The 26,439-nt window shown below is 35.0% G+C and overlaps 1 protein-coding gene across 3 annotated transcripts; it reads right to left on the bottom strand.

The window, feature by feature from the left end:
• Nucleotides 1–4,530: 4,530 nt before the first annotated feature.
• Nucleotides 4,531–15,681, bottom strand: LOC107466587 (uncharacterized). 3 transcript variants are annotated; one of them, XM_052253771.1, is made up of 11 exons: nt 15,529–15,660; nt 14,771–15,009; nt 14,520–14,694; nt 14,277–14,435; nt 14,022–14,115; nt 13,699–13,769; nt 13,412–13,463; nt 5,804–5,852; nt 5,575–5,709; nt 5,044–5,163; nt 4,531–4,935 (listed from the first exon to the last, which is right to left on the bottom strand). In XM_052253771.1, exons 2-11 carry the CDS (start codon nt 14,971–14,973, stop codon nt 4,800–4,802), a joined length of 1,194 nt encoding a protein of 397 aa, XP_052109731.1. In that variant the 5' UTR covers nt 14,974–15,009; nt 15,529–15,660; the 3' UTR covers nt 4,531–4,799. The 3 variants fall into 3 exon arrangements, with proteins under 3 accessions (XP_052109731.1, XP_052109730.1, XP_015941072.1); XM_052253770.1 differs by having other exon boundaries at nt 4,532–4,935; nt 14,771–15,020; nt 15,525–15,681; XM_016085586.3 differs by having other exon boundaries at nt 4,533–4,935; nt 14,771–15,020; nt 15,529–15,681.
• Between the last annotated feature and the right edge of the window lie 10,758 nt (nt 15,682–26,439).

Here is a 26,439-nt window from a genome sequence, read left to right on the forward strand (position 1 = left end):
AGCATCAGCACCAGCACCAGCACCAGCACCAGCACCAGCACCAGCACCAGCACTACCAAGCATAACAACATCAAGCACAAAGCAGAAAAAGATGCAGAAGCAGAAATTCAACAAATCAAAGAATCAGAAATTCAACAAATCAACATAAATTCAACAAATTCAATAACAAAATCAACACAAACAAAAGCAGAAAGCAGAAAAAATCAACACAAGCAGAAACAGATGCAGAAGAAGAAGCAGATGCAGAAGAAGTAGATGCAGAAGAAACAGAAGAAGCAAATGCAGAAGAAGTAAATGTAGAAGCTGAAGCATGACCACCAGCAGCTCGTGAGCGACGGCGGCTGGGTAGATCGGCAGCTCGGGCTCCCCTTCTTGGCGACGCAATCCACGACGGCGACGATGCAGGTGTCGGATGGTGGCGGCGGCTATGGCAATGGCCTCCTCCCCTCCACCGGTGCTCCCTCTCTCTTTCTCAGATCTCCTCTCTCGCTGCTCGTGCTCGGTGGCGAAGGACCCAAAGGTGGCGGCGATGGCAAGAAGCGATGGTAGAGACCTGTGGTGAAGATGGAGACCCGCGGTGAAGACGATAGCCTCCTCTCCTCCCTCCTTCGCGTTTCCTTTCCCCCTCCCCCACCCCTCCCAACAAAAACGCGTTTTCTTCCCTCCCCCTCCTCCCAAAACGCGTTCTGTTTTTTATTTTTTTAAAAATTTTATATTTTTTATTAAAATAAGGGTAGTTTAGGAATGAAATTAAAAATTTTATTAAAAAAGACGATTTTAATACAAAAAAAAACGTTAAGGATAATTCTAAACAAAAAATTACGATAGGGACGGTTTTGATTCTGACCCTCAACGTTAGGGACCAAAACAATACTTATCTCTTATAATAACTACAAAAATATAACCATTTATTTTTATTAGCATCTTAACTTTATCATTAATCTTAATATTATAAAAAAAGTCAAAATGCAAATTCTATCTATTTTATTACATGCAAGTATAGCTAATAAATTAAACTAACAATTTTAATTTATATTTTCATATAATATAAAATAATTAATCAAATTATCCACAATCCTAAATTAAACACTATTAATTAATTTAGCAACATGGCGTATTAAATTGTTATGGCACTAACACTAAACAAAAATTAACAAATATTCTAATATAAAAAATAACCAATAAACTCAAATCTAATTGTTATGATACTCTAACAGATACAATTAATAAACCTATAAAATAAATTTAAATTCATTATGTAATGGTTAGCTCTACCATACCCACAGATTATTATTAATAATATAAACTAACTATACATATATATAACTAATTTTATATCTACACAAAACACATTTTAATACTACCTATTTAATCTATAAACAACATTAAATTTATAATATTATTATTTTAATATTTATACTGAAAAAATTAAAATAAATACTTACATAATTAGATTAACTTTTTTAATTTTTTTCTTTTTAGGCATTGTGTATTTGGTTTAGTGAGAATTCGGTTCCAGGAGAGTGAAGCTTATTGAGATGAGTTTTTTACAGAATGAAGGGAATGAGAGTGAGAGAGATTAGTGGCGAGGGAGAGAAGAAAGAGAGGAGCCTTACACCCCACAAGAAGAGGCTACATGCGCGACAGCTGTATTTCACCACAAAACTGATCCTTAGATTTGGAGGCACTCCCTCACCATCCATCTGCTCAGATTCAACCCTGGCCGTCCATTATTCATGGTCACAAAACTGAGGCTGGTTTTTGAGGACTCAATCTCATTCGTCCGATCTCCACAGTTTCAAGTGCAGCCGTTCCATCGTTCTCCACCATATGCAAATCTGAGGGTCTGTTTTGACTCAATACCGACCCTCCAACTTTGGTGAGTCGGACCCTTCGATTTGTTATCAGCCACCTTCCACTCTCGCGGATAACACAAAGCTCCAATAACGGTGGAAAACACCACTCTTTTTGCCATATGAAAAATTAAAAGTGTAGAATCGAAATTCCAAAGTACACACCAAAGATAACCAACGATGGACAACACTAACCTGCCGTTAGAAGGACTTTATTTCCGTTAAGTTTAGTGTATACGTGGCCATTAAAATGGTAGGTTGGTACTCCTTATCAATGTTTAGGGTATTTGATGTGAAAAATAACAATTTTGCCTATTTTAAAATCAATAAAATATTGTTATTAAAGGATAGAGTGTCATTTTTTTGAAGCAGAATCTCAAATAACTATTCCAATATACATTCAATTATCAACTTCCTAAGTCACTATTTTCATCTCTTATCCTAGTGTTCAAGTTTAACATCAATTTCACAATTTTATCATCTAATTCTATGGAAATAGCATTCTGTCTCCCAAAAAATGAATGTTGCAACAAATTAGCATCTAAAATCGCTTTATCTCTGTACTAATCTTGGACTTCATCAAGCTAGACGAAATATTTACATCTCAACTCAAGTTTCTGTTTTATTGAAGATGAACATAATAAGACATAAGTATAAAAGGAAGACTTCCAATAAACACAATTTGAAACCAAGTTGCAGATGCATGCCTTATACAAAGGACAACGAAAGAATCATCTCTTTGGATTCCCACTGTTTGCAACTTTAATAACATCAACTCAACGCCGTGGTAGCATTTGCCACCATTGAAAGGGTTTTTTTTTTTCTTCTTTCTCTTCAACACAGCTTTGGTGGATGATCTGCCATAGTCACTTAGGCTATATTTGGTTGAAAGGAAAGAAATAGAGAGGAAAGAAATAGAAAGGAAAGAAAGGAAAGGAAAGAAATTGAGTGGATTTTTATTTTTTTTAGATGTGTTTGGTTGGAAGGAAAATAAGAAGGAAAGAAATGTTATAAAAAGACAATCTTATCCCTATATTATAATATATATTGAAAAAAGTGAAGAGGTAGTATTGGAAGTATAGAGAGAAACATTAGTTTTCTCTCCATTTTCTTTCCAATGTTGGAGAGAAAAGAAATTGGTGGGCTCCATCACTTTTTTTTTCCATCCATTTTCTTTCCCCTCAATTTTTTTCTCCAACCAAACAATAAAAAATAATCATTTTCCTTCCTATTTTCTTTCTTCCCTTTTCTTTCCTTCCATTTTCCACTCAAACAAACATAGCATTAAGGTGTTTCTCCGTGAAGGTACTCTCTTCCAATCTTCAAATCTCTAAACATGCCTTCAACCTCCCACCCTAGCTTCTGGAGAATTTTGTAAAACTAGGGTTCAACCAATCCAAGACTCAAAAAGCGACGTTCTACCTTTTAGTGCATATTTGGCCGCCATTATTTTGTTAAAAAAAAAGATCTTTTTTCAATAAAAAAGATCTTTTTTAATTTTTTAACGTGTTTGGCAAATTTCTAGTAGTAAAAGTAAAAGCACTAGTAAAATCGAAAAAAGATCTTTTTTAAGAAGATGTAATTTACATCTTTTTTTAAAAGATCTTTTTTCCTTAAAAAAAAGATGTTTTTCATGTAATAAATAAACAAAAAAGTACTTTTATATTGTTATATCCAAACATAATTGATAGATAAAAAGACCTTTTTACATGAGATATCCAAACATAAAATTACTTTTACTTTTCTATAAGATCTTTTAAAAAAAGATAACTCGAAAAAAGATCTTTTCTTAAAAGCTCACCCAAACAAGCCCTTAATAATAATATTTTGTTGATTTTTCACATTAGATACCCTAAATAATGATAAGGAGTACCAATTCACTGTTTTAATAATCACGTATATATTAAACTTAACGGAAACAGAACTTTTTTAATGGCAGGTTAATTTTGTCCATTGTTAACCATCTTTGATGTATACATTGAAATTTTAATTATGTAGTATGTACTTTTATGATCTCAAAAATTTTTCATGTGTATTTTTGTTCATTTATTCTTTTCTTATGTATTTATTTGACCTACTTTATGCATTATACTACTTGTATATATCTCTCTTTTTTTTCTTTTTTAAATCAACCGTTATTAACATCCGTCGCTATTTTTAGTAAATAAATAAGTCAAGTGATTTAAATGGGTTTTAATTTAACTAAAATATAGCCTTCTAAATCCATTAGATATATTTTTCAACAAAAATATTCAATGTATAGATCAAATTTGAGAGAGAAAGGAGGAGGCAAGGTTTTTCAAGTAGAAGGTGATAAGGATGGTTCTACATACCGTAGCATTCTATATATTATTTATATTTTCACATAAATTGCGATATATTATAGGAGTTTATGTCTATTTGTGTAAAACTCTATAAGATATAGCAGTTTATATAAAAAATGAGGATCCAAATATATTTTTTTTATTTGTTGTATTTGTCTAATATTAAACAGTAATTATTTAATGGCACAAATTGCTTTACTTTTTAGTTTTTTTCTCTCTTATTTTTTTTTGGGGGGGGTTATAAAAATTAATCTATGTTTAACTATTCAATTCAATTGTAATAAATTAGTAATTTAATTTTAATAGACCGTGAGAAATTTTACCCATACATTAGAATTAAACACACAAAAGTAAAAGTAAAATCAAGTAATAGGTTTGTGGATAATTGGTTACTTTTGTGAATCAAATATACCCCTTTCAAGTTTGTATCATCAAGTGTGTATCTAATAAATGAACAGCTAAACTGGCAAGTAATTTAACTCGAACAAAAAACCACAAGTGATGCATGGACAACATTCCCCACCCAATGGCAATCCATAATTCCCATTTTATAATTTAATTTCACAAATAATTACACGACTAATTAATTCACAACAAAATTTGCATTAACTTGTATATGATCTCAAGTTGAAATGGCTTCTCCTTTGAAATGCTCACGCCTGCTCTCCAAGAACGCCTGCCGGAATTCCTCAAAGCTTCCATCTTGGATTGCTGCTCTTATTACATGGAAGAACCTCAAATAGTGATGGGTATTGTGTCTGCAGGATTTATTGATTTAATACAACACTATCACCACTAGTACTAATAGGATACTAATACTTGTATAGTACTATTACAACTATAATTTTAGGTAACGAAAAACTTACATTTCTAGAAGAGTCTGTGCCAGCATTTCATGAACATTGAGTAGGTGATTGATGTAAGCTTTAGTATGATTTTGACACGTATAGCAGGTGCAGTTTTCTAAAATGGGGGACATATCTTTCCTGCATCAAAATGCAAGCACAAAACTCAGTTGAAAGAAGTGACATTTAATATGTAATCTGATTACTACTACTAAAAATTCAGCATTGTTTAAGCATGTTTTTGAAATGCATGGTCATCCGAGAAAATATAGTGAAGAGCAAACTCAAAAAAGTGTATATTGATGAAATGAGAGAAGGTAATTACAAATTTACAATTGATATAAACAAACAGAAGGTTTAAGTCATAGGACTATCAAGAAATTCTAACAAGGGAAAACCAATCCCTAATGTTAATTTACAACAGAAGCAGAAATACAGAACAGAAAACAGAAAGAAAAACAAAAATAATCATAGGGAAATCTCCATATATTATAGAATAATCCAATACCATATAATAAAAAGAACAGAAGGCAGTAACAACTATCATGTTACCGGTAAGCTGTTGCTCTCAAGTTAATTTTAGTGGAGTCACTTCCAATCTGGTCTGACTGTAAATTATGTTGCTCCCCGCTTTTGTCCAATGAAAAGGTTAGCGCAAATCCTCCAAGTGTGAGGGAATAGATGTACCTATGAATCATCACAAAAACCTTCCTAGTTCTTTGACACCAAACACCAGGGGAATTGATATATTGAGAAAACAGAAAGTGGAATAGCTACTTACGTTGAATCAAAAAGATCAATTCCTGCGGCAATCCCCTGCAAAATCTCCTCTGTAAGGGTAATAATAACAAATAAGCTTTTATGTGCAAAAAAATTGTATATATTCAAATCAAAGATGAATTCTATTGATTAGCATAATAGGGGGTGAACAGAATGGTAATGATTTGTTGTTTTAAAAATCGCTGTGATGGAAACTGGCATCTACTCAAGAAATCTAGATCAGAAACAGTGGTTAGTGGTTTACTGATGAAGAACCTAATATTCCAGTGGGGAATTGATATATTTTGTGCTGAATTTAAGTGAATTATTCAATCCTTCACCCACTTATTCATGTGAAATTGCATGGTTTTACTTTTCCTTCCTTATTATGTGATGTATGTGAAAAACATGTTTCCTAGGCTTTAAAAATATTAATTTTAATTACCTTTTATTGCCATCCGATGCCGTGACTTATGTGTTAAGTATTTTCAGATCTTCTAAGGCAGGAATGATTTAAAGGATGGAAAGGAGACATACAAAAATAGAAGAAAAGCGCAAAATGGAGTTTTTGAAGAAACGGGCAGCGACGCGAACGCATGGACGACGCGGCCGCATGCCATCGCGAAATGGCAATGACGCGACCGTGTGATTGACGCGATCGCGCCTCATAAGCAAAATGCATATGATGCGGACGCATGACTGAAACGACCACGTGACAAGGAAAACTCCAAATAACGCGACCGCGTGACCCACGCGGACGCGTGACAGAGGCCACGCACCAGAAATTACAGATCTCGTTCCCAGCAGTTTATGGGCTCTTTTTGGCCCAGATCCAAGCCCAGAGAACACAGACCAAGGGCTGTAAAGTGGAGAAATGAAGTGAACAATCAAGGAGCGAATTTCAAGAAGCACTTTTCATAGTTTAGATGTAGTTTTTAGTGAGGGAGGTTCTCTCCTCTCTCTTAGGTATTAGGATTAGGATTTTTAGAAATTAGGAATATTTTCATCTTCTTCAATTACAGGTTCAATGTTCCTTTTATTTGTTTTCTCAATTTAGTTTATGAATTTCTATGTTCAACTCAACTTCTTTATTTGGCTATAACTGCCCATGTTACATTTGATATCTTTATCAATTCATGATTTTAAGGTATTTCAGTTTATTATTACTCTCTTTTATTTATGTTACTCTTCCCTTGCACTAGCAAAGGTTAACTAAGTGGAATTAAGATTCAATTTTCATCATCATTGATAAGGATAACTAGGATAGGACTTCCAATTTCTCATACCTTGCCAAAAGTTTATTTTATAGTTATTTATTTATTTTACCTGCCATTTAAATTACTTGTTCCTCATCTTTAAAACCCCGATTTACAATCTTCATAACTAATAATAAGAACATACCTCCTTGCAATTCCTTGAGAAGACGACTCGAGGTTTAAATACTTCGGTTATCAATTTATTTAGGGGTTTGTTACTTGTGACAACCAAAACGTTTGTACGAAGAAATTTTCTGTTGGTTTAGAATCTATACTCACAACGCGACTATATTTTTATAAAATTCTTTACTAGAAAAAATCCTAACTTCCAAATGGCGCCGTTGCCGGGGATTTGCAAACGTGTGTCTTATTATTGGTTATTGTAAATATTTTTCTTTTACTTGTTTATTTGTTCTTGTTTTCCCTTCTTATTTTTGATAACTACTATGAATTCTTACCCCTCTCACTTTGAGTTTGGTTCTACTTTTGCTGCAAGGAATGAAAGCTATAACAGGACTATGCATCAAGGTCTAAGCAATCAAAAATGGATGGAGCCAAGAGGATCTGATCACCCCTTTAGGCAACAACACCCTCCTAGATATTATGGACAAAGACCATTCCACAATGCATACCAAGCTGATAGATATGGTGGACCGCCTTGTAGCTACCAACAAGCCCCACCCTATGCTCAGAGACCATCCTTTCAACACAACCTCAACCCACCATACTCACAAGCTTCTTTTCGCCATTCGACACCATATGATCCTTATCTGCCCCAACGCCAATCCAATTACTCCCAAGAACCACCACTCTCCTACACACCATGTCCATATGTATCAAGCCAAGAATCACAAGTTCGCTTCGAAGAATCAGTAAACCAATTTAATGCAACCCTTCATCAATTGGAGCAAGTAATAAATCAATTATCTTCCATACGTTTGGACACTCAACAGACTCTCATGGCTTCATGTGGAGAATCTAATAAAGAATGTATTGTGAAGAAGACACAAGAAGCCCCAGTGGACAGCATAGAGCATAACTTCGTACTGGAACAAGTAGAGGACGCTGTCATTGTAGAAGAAGAAGAGTTGGTTGAAGATTTAGGAGATGTTGAACCTCCGCAGGAATACAGAGTTGTAGAGAATTCCGTCGAAGACGCTACAATTGATGCTAAAGAAGATGTTACACCGCCTCCAATGCAGATATCTTATGAAGAACTAGACGGAATAACTCAAGACGCATGTTTCCTTGATGATGATGATCACGAGTCAAGTTCTCTTAGTGATGAACTTGCATCCACAAGAGAATCCTTTGAGATAGAAGAATCTTCCCCAAGTGAATACGAAGATGACGCAGAGATCAATTTCTCTCAACCTCCTAATTATGACTCGAGTGACGAGGAAGATATCGAAGACTTTGATCAAGACATGGTTGAAACGGAAGAAATTTGCCAAGAAGTGGAGGAATTCACAGAAGATTACAAGGGAGCAGAACTTACAGAACCACTGGAAACACCTATCCCAAGGCCACTACCACCCAACACAAACTTCAAGTGGGTAAAATCCTTGACCTTTATCTTCAAATTCCCACTTGAATATGGTTTGCTTGAAACAGATGGCCAGCTTAGAGTTCTCTGCGGCTTTAAGAGTAAGAAGGAAATGGCTCGTACTCAGAGCTGGTGCACAAGGTTCAATAAAGTTCCACGCTTCAACTCGAAGTGCACGGATTGGCATAATGATCAATCGAATGGATCTCGGAAAACGTTTGGTCACCATGGTGAGAATCTACTTTCTAAACCGCCCAGCTGGAGAAATGCAGATCAAGATAAAAACGGGTGTACAGGTAGAATTTGGGATCCTGAAATCTATTCCGACAGTCGTCACCCCGGGAGCCTAAGAATATGTTTGAAGCTGCTTAAAAGCTTTACGTACCTTGTTTGGGATCCCGGAGGTTATTGGCATTCCAAGCATTGGTGGAGATTTCTGGATGAATTTAAATATAAGCCGCCATAACAGGAAGTTCATCCAATGTCCAACTTAAGGACTTTAACTAAAAGTACTAGGTGAGAGACAACCCACCATGGTATGGTCATTTCTTTCTCAATTTCTTTATTTCGTACTGTTTGAATTTTTTTTTTTATGATTTCGTATTTTTTATTGAACCTGGATGCTATTCATAACATTGCATTTAGCCTTGCATATCTACATAAAAAAAAGAAGGCGTGTGACGCGACCGCATCGCTCGGGCGTTCGCGTCATTTGCGAAAAACACTCCCCACGCGTCCGCATCATTCACGCGGCCGCGTGACCTAGAGATCGGCGTAAAGATCCAACTTCCAGAAAGTTGGGCTGGAATCGTGCGGCTGTTGCGCGTTTCGCACAACACGACCCACGCGGTCGCATCTTTGACTCGGCCGCGTCACTTGCACAACACCAATCCCACGCGACAGCGTGAGCGACGCGATCGCGTCGCATGGATTGCACACCACCCCAAAGGAGACAGTGAGTTGCGCTGAACCGACGCTAGAATTGTGCGTTTCGCACGATTTCTAGCGACGCGATCGCATGCTTCACGCGATCGCGTCCTTCATTATCTACCCATTCCATGCGACCGCGTGCCCCACGCGATCGCACCAACCCAATTCCACACCAGCCACGCGACCGCGTGCTCCACGCGATCGCGTGGCTTGCAAATTATTAACCCCCTGTGACGCGAACCCTACCCATCGCGCGCCCCCCAACCCCTTTCTTCTTCCTCTTCCCTGCAACCACCCCCCTCTCTCTGCCCTTCGCCGCCGCACCTCCGATGACCACCCAGACCCCACCGCAACGCTCCCCCTTCTCGCTTCAGACCGCCGATACAGAGATTCCTATCCAGTCAGAGCCTCCCCTACAGCAGACAGATCCTCAACCCACCACCGAGACACCAGCAGCCCATCCTTCCGGAAATGACTCCTTCACACCCAACTTGAGTGAGCATCGAGGACGATGCTATTATTTAAGTGTGGGGAGGTTGCCATCTCTGGCATCTATTTATTTTGGTGAATCACCACAAATTCTCTTCTTATTTTGTCCATTTTCTGTATTTTTGCACATTTTTCTCTTTTTGCTTTTTTATTGTACTTTTTGCATTACGCACTTTGAGCTATATGTATACATCTTGGATATTTTAGCTTGATTTGCACCTTAGTTTACTAGTTATTTATTAAGTGGATTAATTAGTATAGTTTACCCTTTTTAGCATATGATAGTTGATTTGATTGAAAATAAAAAGGAAGTAAGCTAGAGACTTTAACAGAATCAATCCACACACCTTGTATATATAGTATTACATGTTAGTTAGTTAACAACATTTCATCAAGGAGGAACACTAAAAGTTTAAAGCCATCCAATATATTTTACATTGAGAATAATGGGAACTCTTAATTTCTACTTACATGACATACTTAAGTGATATATGATTTTTGAGTTAGAAAACACACGGCCTGTGAATTTTGAGCTTAATTGCATGGTTACATTTAAACCATAATATTTTATTCCTGTGTGTTCCGCCCTTCTTATTTATTCTGGTGTTCTTTACTTTGTTTTAATCTATATGTCCGATTATAGAATATAGATACATACCAAGAAAGTGATTGAGGTCATTGTTTGATTCTAGCTCACCATTCTCAAATTAGCCTACCTTCTACATCACCCTTGTTAGCCCCCTTGAGCCTTTAAATCCCCTCTTGTTTTATAACCACATTACTAGCCTTAAGCAGAAAAACAAAATAAAAATCCCAAGTTGAATCCTTAGTTAGCTTAAGATAGAAATTGTGTATTGTGTAAGTGTGGGAACCTTATGGGAACATGGATGAAAGAAACAAAAAGGTAGAAAGTTAAAAAGAATAAAAAAATTATTTTTAAAAGTTTTGGTAAACATGCTCATGTGAAGTCAAAATAATTTAATTACCATGTGTAACAAAAAAAAAATTATTTTTCAGTATTTGAATAAAGGGGATACAAAAAGAATTTCCCAAACGCAAAAAGCGACGCACATAGGATAAACATAAATAAAAAAATTAAGATATGAGCATGTAATATAAAAGATGGGAAAAATATGGAAAAATAGGTAAAGAAGCTTTGTTTTACAAAATATGTATGTTAGGTGAGATCTTAGACTAATCAAGGATTCACTTAATTAGCTCACTTAGCCTTATACATATGCCCTTACCTTTACCTTGGTCCCATTACAACCTTAATTAAAGACCTCATGATTTTTGTATGCCTATATTCTATAATTGTTGATTGGTTAGATGAATAACAAAGTTATGAAAAACAAGGATAGAAAGAAGAATAGAGTGATTAACCCAATAAATACTGAGTGACTAGAGAGTAAACACAAAATCCAGTGAGGGTTCAATAGCTCATCACCATATATCTCTACCTCTATTGCTAATTGTCTTGCAAGTTTGAAAAATATTTTATTTACCCATCTCAATTGTAAAAGTGTTTTAATATTATCTAAGGTTGGCTATGCATATATGATTCCTTGAGAATGTGAATTAATTTGACTACATGTAAAGCTTTATATATAGGTGAATGATAACTAGATTTGCATGACTTATTTAGGTAGATGCATTTAGAATAGATTGCATTGCATGAGATTCCACCACTTTACCTTACTCTTTATCTTGGATTTAGCATGAGGACATGCTATTGTTTAAGTGTGGGGAGATTGATAAACCCATATTTTATGATATATTTTGTGCTGAATTTAAGTGAATTATTCAATCCTTCACCCACTTATTTATGTGAAATTGCATGGTTTTACTTTTCCTTCCTTATTATGTGATGTATGTGAAAAACATGTTTCCTAGGCTTTAAAAATATTAATTTTAATTACCTTTTATTGCCATTCGATGCCGTGACTTGTGTGTTAAGTATTTTCAGATCTTCTAAGGCAGGAATGATTTAAAGGATGGAAAGGAGACATACAAAAATGGAAGGAAAGCGCAAAATGGAGTTTTTGAAGAAACTGGTAGCGACGCGAACGCATGGACGACGCGGCCGCATGCCATCGCGAAATGGCAGTGACGCGACCGCGTGATTGACGCGATCGCGCGCCATAAGCGAAACGCATATGATGCGGACGCATGACAAGCGACCGCGTGACAAGGAAAACTCCAAATGATGCGACCGCGAGACCCACGCGGACGCGTGACAGAGGCCACACACCAAAAATTACAGATCTCGTTCCCAGCAGTTTATGGGCTCTTTTTGGCCCAGATCTAAGCCCAGAGAACACAGATCAAGGGCTGTAAAGTGGAGGAATGAAGTGAACAATCAAGGAGCAAATTTCAAGAAGCACTTTTCATAGTTTAGATGTAGTTTTTAGTGAGGGAGGTTCTCTCCTCTCTCTTAGGTATTAGGATTAGGATTTTTAGAAATTAGGAATATTTCCATCTTCTTCAATTACAGATTCGATGTTCATTTTATTTGTTTTCTCAATTTAGTTTATGGATTTTTATGTTCAACTCAACTTCTTTATTTGGCTATAACTGCCCATGTTACATTTGATATCTTTATCAATTTATGATTTTGAGGTATTTCAGTTTATTATTACTCTCTTTTATTTATGTTACTGTTGCTCCCAATCCGAAGACATTTTTATTCCAGTAGATTTACTTTTCTCCTTTTGGTCTTGATTAAGAAATCAGTAACTCAGGAGTTATTAGACTCAACGTGATCGATAATCGCTATCTTTGCTAATTAGCTTGAACTTCTACAATCCCAATCTTTTTCTAGGAATTAACTAGGATTTGAAGATCAAACTAATTAGTCACTTGACATTCCCTTGTACTAGCAAAGGTTAACTAAGTGAAATTAAGATTCAATTTTCATCATCATTGATAAGGATAACTAGGATAGGACTTCCAATTTCTCATACCTTGCCAAAAGTTTATTTTACAGTTATTTATTTATTTTACCTGCCATTTAAATTACTTGTTCCTCATCTTTAAAACCCCGATTTACAATCTTCATAACCAATAATAAGAACATACATCCCTGCAATTCCTTGAGAAGACGACTCGAGATTTAAATACTTCGGTTTATCAATTTATTTAGGAGTTTGTTACTTGTGACAATCAAAACGTTTGTACGAAGGGATTTTCTGTTGGTTTAGAATCTATACTCACAACGCGACTATATTTTTATAAAACTCTTTACTAGCAAAAATCCTAACTTCAGGAATTCAGCTTTAGAAGCATGTATACGAAGATGATAGACTGAAAAGAAAAAAATAAATGTCTTCGGAAATACAAGGAGGTAACTACATCCATCAAGCTAAGCAGGACGATAACATATAAGAGCTTAATTATATAAATCATGTACCTGGGAGTCCAAGCCCACATGTTAAGCGTGGCTTCTCGTCTGGCAAGATATCCTGAGAAAAAGGTTACTTAGTTAGGAATTTCAGATAAAACTAAAAAATGTCCAGCATGAATAGTAATCTCTACAAAACATCCGCACATACACAAAAATAGTTACAAGAAAATCAGGTTTTACGGTTTCAGCAGTAGTCTATACTTGTCAAAATTATCACAACTTAGCTTGAACTATTACATAAAGTTCAATTAAAAAATGGGGTCTTATTGAACAACTCCTGAAATGACACTTACCATAACTTCTCTTAAAAGAGCAGGTCGCTCGTCAATGCCCTCTCCAAGTCCAAATCCTCCAATCCAATAGCCTGCATCAATGATCATAAGTAAGTTATGCATTTCAAAAAGATTTAACTTTCAATAATTTAAGTTCCATAATGAATAACATGCATTTGTCACAGCAGAGGGACTAACGGTGCATCTTACATATACCAGCGCCAGCAAGTGAGGAGTAATTAAGGAACAGATAATGGATTGCTCTATGACAATACTCAACGTATTGATAACATCCTAATACCTCTACAATTTAGGCTTACACAAACTGAAGAAAAACAAAGAACCTGATACATTTCGCTTAGCTACCTCCTCTGCACATCGCTTCCTTTCTTCCAAACTTGTGCCTCCAACGATGGCACCAAAGATAGATCCAGCTGCCTGAATGTTGAGATCAAAATTAATGAATTTATCTTTTTGTCTTAATTTTTTGGCTAGAAAAGAAAAAAAAAGCAAGAAGGAAGACAAGATATCAACTATTTCAATTGCAAGAAATGAATTCATAACACAGCTAGAGAGGAAAATCATAAACTGTCCTTTACCGGATACAACGAAATGCAGTCATCAAGCCATCTCAAAGTTCTATCTACCGAGGTTTTGTTCCTTTTCTCAGAGACCCAAGCAGGTACTTCATCTGCCAAAGATGCCCATATATTTGGCTTCATGCAGGATATCATTTCAATATAATCTTTAGGTTTAATCTGGTCATGTCAAAATTTAAAATTAGAAAGATATACAGTACTATCATAAAGACAATATTCAAACCCAAGTGGCAATAAATTTACCAATAGACGGCCACAAGGTGTCTCGAAAGAAGCTCCAAGTCTGGTAGCTGCTTTGGACTCAGGAAGGCACTGTATAGAATCCCTGGGTACAGCTGCAATTCCATGTTGTTTCAAACCAAGCATTTGGTGAAGGCCTCCTATTTTTGATATAGTGGTTGTAGAGAGTCCTTCCAAACTAGAGAAGTAGACAAGAGAAAATAATGAGAGGGCATTATGCGAAGATTGTGAACATGAGGGTGCCTATAACTTACAAGTGCAGAGGAGACACTTGAAGGAGGTTGGAATCAGGCGATGGGAGAGAAGGGAGAAGCTCAGGGGAGATGAAGTGAGGGAGGCCTTTTCGAGTAGCCAGGAGAAGAGCAGGGGTTTCGATTGGCGCCGGGCAGCTTCCCACCTCGAGTACTCCCACACGAGCGCCACTGCTACTCAATGCTTTCTTCACTGCAAACTTCATTTGCAGAGTGCAGTTGCAGCACCTATGTCCTATGTGCTATGATAATTCTGATGAATCAAAACAATGTCAAACTCTGAATTCACTAAAATTCAAGTTGTATCAAAAACATTTAATCCCAAATGGAAGTCCAGATCATAAAAATTACCATCAATAAGAAAGATAGCGCAAAATTCAAAAGAACTTAATCTACATTAAGCACAACTATCACAAAAGTTTGCCAGACACTCATTTCAAAACTATACTTCACCTCATACCAATAGAAACAAAACACTTCCATTGGTTCTACTAATCTTAGTAATACTCTCTATTATGCCATTCATTCTTACTCTAATTTACGTAAAGGTACCAATAAAATGCCAATTGAAATTTAAGCTTAAAATTTAACAAAACAATAGCCAAAAAAGGAAAAAGAAACAAAAAAACTAAGAATTTGATCTAAATCTACCGGTCAATATTAATTAGTAAGCTAAGGTTCAATCACTACATAAGCTAAATAGAAAAAAAAGAAGAAAGTAGAATGAAGCAAATAGAGTCAGCGTCTAATGAAAAACCTACGCAATTGTCGTGGATGAGAGGTGAAGCTCTTGCGGCGGAGCAACTGAGGTCGTGGTGGCAGATAATCAAACGGCGCCGGAGACGAGGATGGCAGCGGAAGGAAAAGGGTAAGGGTTTCCAAACCGTTATTATTCAAAAGTTTTCTATTTACAATTCAAGACCTGAGAATAAGCGTGGGTAATTTTCTTAATACTTTTCAAATGTTATAGTATTTTTTTTTTAAAAGGTGACAATTTTTAAACTAAATTGCAAATTATTTACTTCAACACATGCAGCTTTTAGAGAGTTTTGATAAATTTTAGAATTTCTCATTTTATTTTTTAACACACACAATCATCAAAATAATATATTTTAATTTATAAATTAAATAAAAGTAACAACAATAAAAATTCCAATTCACTACTTTTCTTTCGTTCCATAATAAATTAAAATTTTGATAATAATAAAAATAGTCATATAAAAAATGAGAAAATTTTGGAACCAAAATATGTGGCTCATTTTTTCATATATGGAAACAATAATGGTGTAGTGCAATGAAATGGATGGATGAACAAAAATTTTTCTGCTATGATATCGATATAAATCGTAACTTGCGTTTTATTATTTTTAATAGCTTTTTATTTTTTTTTGTTCATCAAAATAATAAAATGCAGCCTCCGTTTTATTATTTTCAGGTTTTTAATTATTTTTTTATTTTCTTGTGGCCCAAACGCACTTTGCGTCTTATGGATGGGTAATATTTTAAATTTTTTTAAAACAACAAAATACAGCCTGCGTTTTTTGGGGTTGTCAAATTTTTTCTTTTAAAGAAGCAAAACGCAGGTTGCATTTGTCAGGTGTCAGAAACTTTTTTTGGATAGCATAAAACGTAGGTTGCATTTTTTGGAGAAAAAAATATTTTAATCAAGAGTGTTGCCTATAAATACAATTCGGAATTCATTTGTAATCCCTCACTTCACTTGTACTCCTATTCTTCTCTCTTCCGAATATGTCATAGTTGTGAATTTTTTTTACAGTTACTTGTGTCAAAAAAAATCGGATTAGGTGGAGTTGAAGTTATGGAAGGTGTTGCAAATTTGCAAGTATATTATAATGGTGAGATTATACTAAACACACATGAATGAGTGACTTTTGTTTGTGAATGTCCATTGTCATTTGCTATTTCATGCACCATGAATTTTATAGAGTTGAAAAATGATCTTTATGATAACATATAAAGTCATATTTCGAAAAGAGTGAACAACATTTTATACAGAAATTCTGTACAAGTATTTGGTGGGCTGATACAGTTTCAAATAACGTCCATCACTAACGATGCAAGTATGCAGCAAATGTTCTGTATTTATCAACAAACCCGATTTCACGTGCCAATGATAGAGCTGTATGTTGAGTTCGAACAACATTCGGGTTGGACGCGGTTGGCGAGGAGGTCAATGTGGATGAGCTCGGGGATATAGATTGGGAAGAAGATAACAACGACAGTGAAGAGGAGTTCGAAGCCAACTATGAAGTCGACGACGAAAACGATGATGGAGACTTGGTAGGCAATCCGACGGTATAAAATGAAGCGGATGCGATTGTACGCCAATACCCCTTTGGTATTCCGTCTTTTATGTGGACTCTGGATCTCGAAGCCATGCATGCCCCAGAATTTCCTCATTATGTGAATATGGTTATGTTATGATTATTAATTCAAGTTACAACTAGTGTGCGTTTTATTTGCCTTGTCTGACTGATGGTGGTTCGCAATAATAATAATAATAATAATAATAATAATAATAATAATAATAATAATAATAAACATTACCGTCGCACAAGTGGAACACCAACATCGAGGAGCTCATTGCACGGAATAGGGGCCACGAACGGCATACGCTCTCATGCCCAAACAAAAAACAGAATGAGTGGCCCATCCATCTCTTTACAGTTGTACCGTGATGCATAACACAACGATCTGTATAGATGTGCCAGACTAGCTGCCCTCCAACTGTATTATGGAATCCAATGAAAATCTAAAAGTAGAGGCAAAAACTTCGAGTTCAAAGCCGTGGTAGACTTATCTGGAAATACCACTGTACCAAGCACACAGAAAATGTGAGCTCTGACGTACCGCTCAATAGACTCTTGCGTGTCACGCAGTTTAGTGTCTCTGCACTGCCGGACCCATGCAAGATTTACCTTGCCCAAGACGTGATCGTTCGGACCCGGCTGCCGACTAAAACAAGCGATGCAGTTATCCACCAAAAACTGGTGACTGCTATCCAATCTACCGGTGACGGGGTGTCCGTTAATCTGGAGGCCAAGTATATGTATCACATCTTCTAGCGTCACCATCACCTCGCCCACTGGAAGGTGAAACATGTGGGTTTTTGGCCTCCACCATTCCACCAAGGCACTTAACAGTGCAGAATGGTCTCTCATTTCACCTATTCGTGAAATTTGTTGAAACCCAGTCAATGCTAGTGCCACTGTAGCTTGCTCGTTAAAGGTATCCGACGGATCAAGTTTTTTAGGCAACAAATTTCTGATAGTCTGCAAAAAAAGGATAATATTTATTGATATTAACAACAACTATCACCATAATACTAAAACTTACTAGTAATTTCTTAATATTAGCCTAATAATAATAATAACAGGCCTGCTACACATCTATGTAACCATGCAACTAAATTGGTCTAAACTCAAATAGAGTCATGCATATTAATGAAACGTGAAAACATGCACCCAAAAATCCCTTCGTTACTTCGCGCTTATTATGAAGAAATGTAATTTTTCCTCAACATGAAATCGCTACATGAAAAACCTCCTTCTCTTCGAATCTCTCTCAAAATCACTCAAACTTCAGTCACGGTCTCTGCGGAAACCACTACTGGAGAAGAATCGCGACAAGATTTCGTCAAGAACAAGAAAAAACGAATGAAAACAGCAACAAAGACTACCAAAGGTATGAGAAAAACTACTGTTCATTTGAAATCTTGTAATGTGGCATTTCTCCTAGTTGTATTTCAGGATTACTGGATTGATTTGCTTCGTTCAGTAGATCAATGTATTGTGATTGTATTTTTACAGTATAACTAGGGGTTTGCATGAAGAAATACTATTCATAATCATTCAAAGCTTATAATGATTTATTCACCACATGGATTGTATTCAGTTTGGTGAGTTTGGTTATTCTCATTCACTTGATATTTAGTGTGTTCAGGGTTTAGGCTTTATTCTGATTGCATTTTTATAATATAACTAGGGCTTTAAATCAAATTTGTTCTTATTTTTATTCAGTTAGTGGATAGTGTAACTAGGTCTTTGAACTTGAGTGTTACTCTATTTAGTTAAGTTCTATTGCATGAAGAAATACTATTCATAATAATTGAAAGCTTATAATGATTTATTCACCACATGGATTGTATTCGGTTGGTGGGCTTGGTTATTCTCATTCACTAATTATTTAGTGTGTTCAGGGTTTAGGCTTTATTCTAATTGCATTTTTACAATATAACTAGGGATTTGAACTTGATATTTACTGCATGCTTGTGCTTTTAAGTGTATTGACTGAAGTATTGGTAAAAAAATTTCATTACAGCAAAACACAACAAGACAATAGTGACAAAAAAGGAGAAGCCATATTATAATGTAAGCACATTAAATATATTTATCCGCTTTCGTTCAAATAATATCTATTTTGTATTATAAAAATATTCTCACATTCTGTTTCAAAACTTGCAGAAAACTCATGATTGCAGATGCCAAACAAAGGCAATAGCAACAGTATTTAGGAATATGATTCAAGAAAAGAGAGATATAGTTGAACAAATGGGATTTGGGTCCCTGACACATGTCCTAGAAATGAATGTCTCTTACGCCCTATTGAGAGAATTGATTGATTTCTTTGATGACTATAAGGGATGCTTGAAAACTCTCCAGGGGAACATTAAAATAACTCCTCGCAAGGTAGCAGCTGCACTAGGCATAAACAACGGCGGTAATACACTTTCCACTTCTTGCTTATTTTCCGTTCATTGCTATATCTTTTGGCTGATTTGTTGCTATTAAAATATTATAGGGAATCTTTTTTATGACAAATTTGATTACACAAAACTAAATTGGGAAGACAAATAATGTGCTGGATATGAGCGTTGAAGGGGAGGAAAACCGGCAAAAATTCAAAAGGACTTTTGTCATTTTCATACAAAAGTGCTTCTTGCTACCGACCACGGTAAAGGTGGCCTCCCCAATACATAAGCCGCCTATCTTTCATGTGGAAAACATCCAAGAGTGGGATTGGCCAAAACATGTGCTCAACTTCTTGATGAAAGGAACAGAAAACAAGAGAAAGGGAACAAAACAGTCCATTGATGGCTGTGTTTTTGTTTTGATGCTGATATACTTCCATAAAACTAAGTTCCCTCGCCCATTCGGACCTGATGCTCCCCCAGAATCGTGGGTGGCCCATTGGACAAAGCAAAAGATGCTTGACCAGATTTCGAGGGAAGCAACTGACCCATTGGTAAATTAAACAAAAAATTCCCCCTAAAATTTTATTTCAAATGCTTCTAAAATAAACTACTAACTAAATAAACTTGTGTTTTAGGTTATAATTGATTTATTTCTCCTACTTGCAATTGTTAGTATATTCATTTGAATCTTTGTGCATTCATAAACACTTTTCTTCATTATTAAATATTTGTCACGTCTTATTCACCATATGAATCTTATTCGGTTCGGTGGGTCTGATCCGTTTGGTTCACCTGATTGTTAGTGTCTTCAATTAAATTCTTGTGCATGCAAAAATATTTTTTTGATCATTAAATAATTATCACATTTTATGGCATTTTATTCAGCACATTACTATTATTTGATTCAGTGGGTTGCTAATGTTGATTCAGTTGATTGTTACTGTATTTCTCATCAAATAAATTTCTGTTTTAGGGACTTTTGTACAGAAAGAACATAAAGAAGGAAGAAAAAACAAAGAAGTTAGATAAGAAGGAAAAAGGAAAGAAAGAAAATAAAGAAAATTGTTGATCTGGATTCTTCTTCGGAAGAAGAAAGATTTTCTGAAACTGAATCCGAATCCGACAAAACACCACCAGCAAAGAGAACAAGACAAAAGAGGGTGGTTAAAAAACAAAAGCTTGTTGATACGGATTCAGAAACAACAACTGAAAATGAAAGCACTCCAACGGATTCAGAAAGCAAAAGTGAATCCGAAAACTAGTAAGTTTGATTTTCATATTGATTTCATTTAACTTGTATTTGCTTAAAGTTGTTCTTATGCATTTGTTCTTATGTATTGCAGAGAAGAAGAAATTGAAAAAAGTGGCACAAAGAAAAGAAAACAACCACAGAAGGTGGTTAAAAAAAACAAAGCAAAAAAAGAAAGCATGTGCTGACAGATTCAAAGGGCACAAGTAAATCTGAAAGCCAGTAAGTATTGGATGATGTTCATTTATATGATTGTATGATATTCATCTGGTTTAGTTTTTGCATTTCCTTGCTTAAAATTGTTTATGTATGCTAGTTAAGTAAAAGTAAATTTCAAATGTGATATTGTTCAATGCAGTTGCTCAAGTTGAGTTCTTTTTTATTCGGAAATATTTTTCTTGATGATTGAATGACTATCACGTTTTGTTCGGCGTATGAATTTCTTTCGGTTTGGTGGTGTCTGTCAGTTTCGTTCACTTGATTGTTAGTGTCTTTTTCTTGCTTATATTTTTCTCTGGTATAAATTCAATGTCTTTGTATATGTTACAGAGAAAAAGAAATTGAGAAAACACCCATAATAAAAAGAAAACAACTGCAAAGGATGGCAAAAAAGCAAACATAATCTGACAAGCAGTAAGTTTCTCGAATCGTATTTTCTTTTACTTTATTGATGCTTTCGTTTTAGGTTCCTTCAAACTTATTTTATGAACTTTCATATCTGAGCAAATACAAGACAGCGTTACAAAAAGAAGAAGACAAGCATTGGAGACAATAAGAGAAAAGAGGTTAAAGAAAAGAAATGATGGAGCTCAAATAGCTAAGGTTGCTCTGAATCAATCTGACTCGACTGAGCCACAAAATTATTTGTCTGAGACGTAAGATTTTGGCTTCTTTTACCGAGTTATTTTTCTTTCTTTGCTAACTATTGATAGAACATTTTCTAATTCCTCTGGATTCAATTACTAATATTTATTTATTTTGGTTAGATTGATGACTGTAAATCTCAGAAGTGAACTACTCTTGAAAACTCAGGGAAGCTCCACACCGTCTGTAAATGCCCAAGACAATACCAGGTAAATTGGTTCGTTGCACTCTTTACTTTTGATTCGGTGGTTTCCAAAAATGAATTTCATGTGTTTCTAGACCACTGCTTTTAATCTTCGTTTCTAATTTTAATTTGCCCAGAAATCACGATAAAATATTTTAGAAAAAAGAAAATCCATCCAAGAAAGACTTTTAAAAGTTCACGAGTGTAAGTTAAAAATATTTATGTTACTCTTTTAGATTTAGGTAATTATATTTTATTTAATTAATCTCACGGAAAAGGTGATTAAATTTCACTAGCGCTACACCCAATTTTGAGCTACAAATCATTGAGGTTCAACAAGAAACTCATTATGAACCTTTGAAAATATGAGTTTTTGAATATGCGGATTCCCGTTTCTTAGAACAAATTCTAATTATTCAACATTAACTTCTTCCTTGTTTACATTCCTTAGAAATCCTCTTGCATTGTCTCTTCCAAGTTCTTTTCAGGAAGAGTTGATCAATGATGACTTTATCTGTGTCCCTCGAGAAAGTTAAACACCACAAACCTCTGATGAAGAGTAAGTTTATAAATATTTATTCACCACATGAATCTTGTTCGGTTCGGTGGGCTCATAAAATATTTTTTTATTATTTTTAATAGAATATGATAATAGTTTGGGATCATTAATGAACTGCTTCCTCCTTAATGCAGCATCCCTTGGGAACCACAACAGCAGCCCAACAAAGAACCACCGGCACAACAAACTGAACAACAAAAGCAAGCTACTAAGGAATCTTCACCAAGGAATACAGAGCCAGAACCTTCAATTAATGTGTAAGTTTTAATTAATATTGTTTTTATAATCTTTGGTCTAGCTGGTAATTAAAATCCCTTCTATTAGAAAAATCTGTATCATTACTGAAATCTTTTCTGTTTAATGCAGCTGTCCTCCCAAACAACAACAACAACAACAACAAGCACAATCTGAATTGTAAGTTTTACCATTGTTCACCACATTGTTTAATTTCGGTTTAGTGGGCTTGGTTATTTTAAATCACTTGATAGCTAGTGTGTTGAAGATTTAGGGTTATTCTGATTGCAGGCAGCAATGCTTTTCTAGCTGTTTTATTATTTATCATGTTTTATTCGGTGCATCAATGGGATTCGGTTCGGTGGGCTCATAAAATACTTTTTATTTTTTTTAATAGAATATGATAATAGTTTGGGATAATTATTGAAATGTTTACTGTTTAATACAGCAGCCCTCTGGAACTGCAACAACAGCCCAGCAAAGAAGCAACAGCGCAGCAATCGGAAGAAAAAGTACATGTTAATGTGTAACTTTTACTACTTTTACAAATCCTGATAATTTCACTTCATTACATACTTTAATTGTAAGTCTTATCTCTTTTGTTTCTTACAGCTGCCCTCCAAAACCCGAAAAGTAGGCTGTCAAGATATCTTCACCGAGAAAAATGGAGCCAGAACCTACATTGTTTGTTACGAGTTCTGTTATTAAAGAGTTAATCAACGATGACTATCTCTAGGAAGTTTATGATAATGAGTAAGTTGCATATAAAATTCTATTTATTAATTTTAATGGGTTGTTTTTGAATTATTTTCTGTTTAATGCAGCAGTCCTGCCAAAAAACAACAGCAACCTAGGCAAAAGGAAGATGATATGCCTTCCTTTAGCCTTGGGATAAGTCCACCAGCATCTCAACCAACTCATCCCTCTGAGCTGCCTATTTTACAGCTTGAAATCCTGACAGAGGTGGTGGTAGATGCTGGAGTGACGGCAACATTAAAGTTTGCTGAAGCAACATTTTCCGAGCCAACCTTACCAGCTGCTGAAGTTTTTAAAACTCTGGAGAAAAAGATAAAAATCTCGAAGGAGTTGATCGAAAAGTGTTATCATTGGATGACACATGTGAAAACGACAAAAGATAGTAGCAACGAATATGATACAATATTCGTCTTGAAAGATGAGGCACTTTACGAGGGGTTAAGAGAATATTTCGTGTCTCTAATGCCCAAAGAACAAGTGCATGACGCGATAAATTCTTTGCCAATTGCGTTAACGTTAATGATTTTTATAAACACTCTTACACAGTATATCTCATAAATTTTCTTCATGTAGATTGTCAGTATACATAGCATGATTCTCAACCAAATAAAAGTTCACCGATATCAAGAACAAATATACATTGTGCCGCTGGATATTGTGATAAGCTAAATTTCTTATTCTCTGCTGATTGCTGTTCAGTTCAGTGGAAATGTTAATATTGATTCACCTGATTGTTATGTGTTCTGTTGAGTTATTTTGCATGAAGAAAACTTTTCTCTTGATGATTGAATGTCTTTCACATTTTATTCAGCATATGAAATGTGTTTGGTTCGGTGGAAATGTGATTTTTAATTGATGTTCATTTTGCAGAATTTTATGTTGGGAACACATGGCGTGGACTACACTGATAAAAGGACAAACAAGGCCTACAGGTTCGATATTGAGCAGTATGCCCACCAACGCCAGTTTCTTGAGAAAAGAAAACTTGCATCGCATCCATTTGTAAGTTGTAATTTCTAAAAATTCTTCGATAATTCTCTTGTTTGCTATGTTTCGACTGAAATATTCTATCATTTTCCCAAACTTCAGCTATTTGTGCCAATTTGTAATGGAGTGCATTGGTGGTTGTGGATTGCTGATGTCAACAAGAAGAAATTCTATGTCCTTGACCTTATCAATAAGGTGAAAAAAGATATATCTGAATCAAGAGTGAAACTGAACAAATTTGTTGTAAGTTATTTTGTTGTAAATTATTCAAACTATTTAGTAGATAAGAGGAGTTCGGTTCACTGTTGTTGCTTCTCTTTATTTACTTTTTGTGTCTCTTTCACGGTTTAATAATTTTCCAGATGAGGGTGTACGATGGGGCGGAATCCTTAATGGAGGACGGACTGGGAGAGGAAGCAGAGTATATGCCACTGAATGGTCAACGTACAAAGTAAGAATCTTTCTCTTCTATAATGCTATTTTTAATGTGTTTTATTTTGTATACTATTAATCATATTATACTCAATTTTTGATTAGCTATGATTGTGGAATATACGTGATGAAATGGCTCGAAACAATTGATCCACAAAAGATCAAAAGCGAAAGAGATATAAATATAAAGTTTGGACACAAGTAAGTACTTTCTAAATTAATAAACTTCTTTTTTTTCTTATTTCATTCAGTTCAGTGGATAGTGTAACTAGGGCTTTGAAATTGGTTGTTATTCAGTAGTTCTTTTTCATGGAGAAATACTATTCTTGTTGACTGAAATTTGATCACCATTTATTCACCACATAAACAATGTTTGGTTCGGTGGCCTTCTTTTATTTTGTTCAGGGTATAGGGTTACTGTGATTGGATTTTTACAGTATAACTAGGGTTTTGAATGAAATTTGTTGTTAATTTCATTCAGTTCAGTGGATAGTTTAACTAGGGCTTTGAAGTTGGTTGTTACTCTGTTCAATACTTCTTTTGCATGGAGAAATAATATTCTTGTTGATTCAAAGTTAATCACCATTTATTCACCACATGAATATTGTTTGGTTCGGTGGCCTTTGTGATTTCGATTTACTTGATATTTAATGTGTTCAGGGTTTAGGGTTATTGTGATTGCATTTTTACAGTATAACTAGGGTTTTGAATGATATTGTTCTTATTTCAATTGGGTTCATTTCTTATGTAACTAATTCCTTTCAATTGAAATGTAGGAAGAGATTGATGACTTCAGGTACCAATATGGTCCGAATCTTCTGGTGCACAAAATGAACAAAATCAGAGACCAAGTGATTTGGGAATCTGAAGCAATAAGACTCCCAAAATCATCTGCTATCTTCTCCAGCTCTTATTGTAAATTCACATATGGGGATTTAGATAGTAAATAGCATATACTATGATTGACTGGTTGTAATTAACAATATTTTGTTTAACTTGTTAAGATAGCAAACAATGCTTCTTTCGATGTATATGTATCAATATTAATGTAAATGTTAATATATATTCCAGGTTCTCAGTGATTGCAATCAGTGTATTTACTAATACATTAGGAACACCAAAAAACACAGTGAACCGAAATTAATATACTGGTCGAACTGAAAGTTGCAAACACATTATACAGAAATTCAAAGAGCTAATTATAAAAAAATGTTTCTATCAGTATTCAGTTTTAGAAACACCTGAACTCTCTGACATAGCAAAATAAATTGACTATTTAATAAAAAAATTGACTTTTGGAATAAAGAATTTTACAAAAATAGTGACTATTCATTAAAGACTAATAACAGTCAGAAATTAACCCTCCTATAACCTTGGTGAACCAAAATTTGCTCATGGGTGAACAAAACTTTATATTAATAAAAACTAAAACTCGTATAATCCTCTCTTGGATAATTCATATCTGGTGCATTGTAAAGAGTGGAGCTTGACTGAATCGATGATCTGGCGTCTAAAAGGTTCAACTAAAAAAACATAATTAATTGTATATTAGCAAAATGCACAATTGAATTTTTACCTAATCGAAAGCAAGTCAATTTTACCTCGCTTGGAGCTGTCTTTTTCTTTTTCTTCATGACATTTGAGATCTTTTTTTCCAAGTTTGATCCAAGTCTGTTCTTGGGCCGGCCTCTTG

This window comes from Arachis duranensis, chromosome 9, assembly GCF_000817695.3.
Source record: "Arachis duranensis cultivar V14167 chromosome 9, aradu.V14167.gnm2.J7QH, whole genome shotgun sequence".
Classification (NCBI taxonomy): Eukaryota; Viridiplantae; Streptophyta; class Magnoliopsida; order Fabales; family Fabaceae; genus Arachis; species Arachis duranensis.

Coding starts and splice junctions, on each gene's coding strand:
- LOC107466587 (XM_052253771.1), bottom strand. CDS start 14,973: ATGAAGTTTGCAGTGAAGAAAGCATTGAGTAGCAGTGGCGCTCGTGTG. Junction 5,853..13,411: donor ATGTGGGCTTGGACTCCCAG/GTACATGATTTA, acceptor TTACCCTTACAG/AGGAGATTTTGCAGGGGATT. Junction 5,164..5,574: donor TTGAGAGCAACAGCTTACCG/GTAACATGATAG, acceptor ATTTTGATGCAG/GAAAGATATGTCCCCCATTT.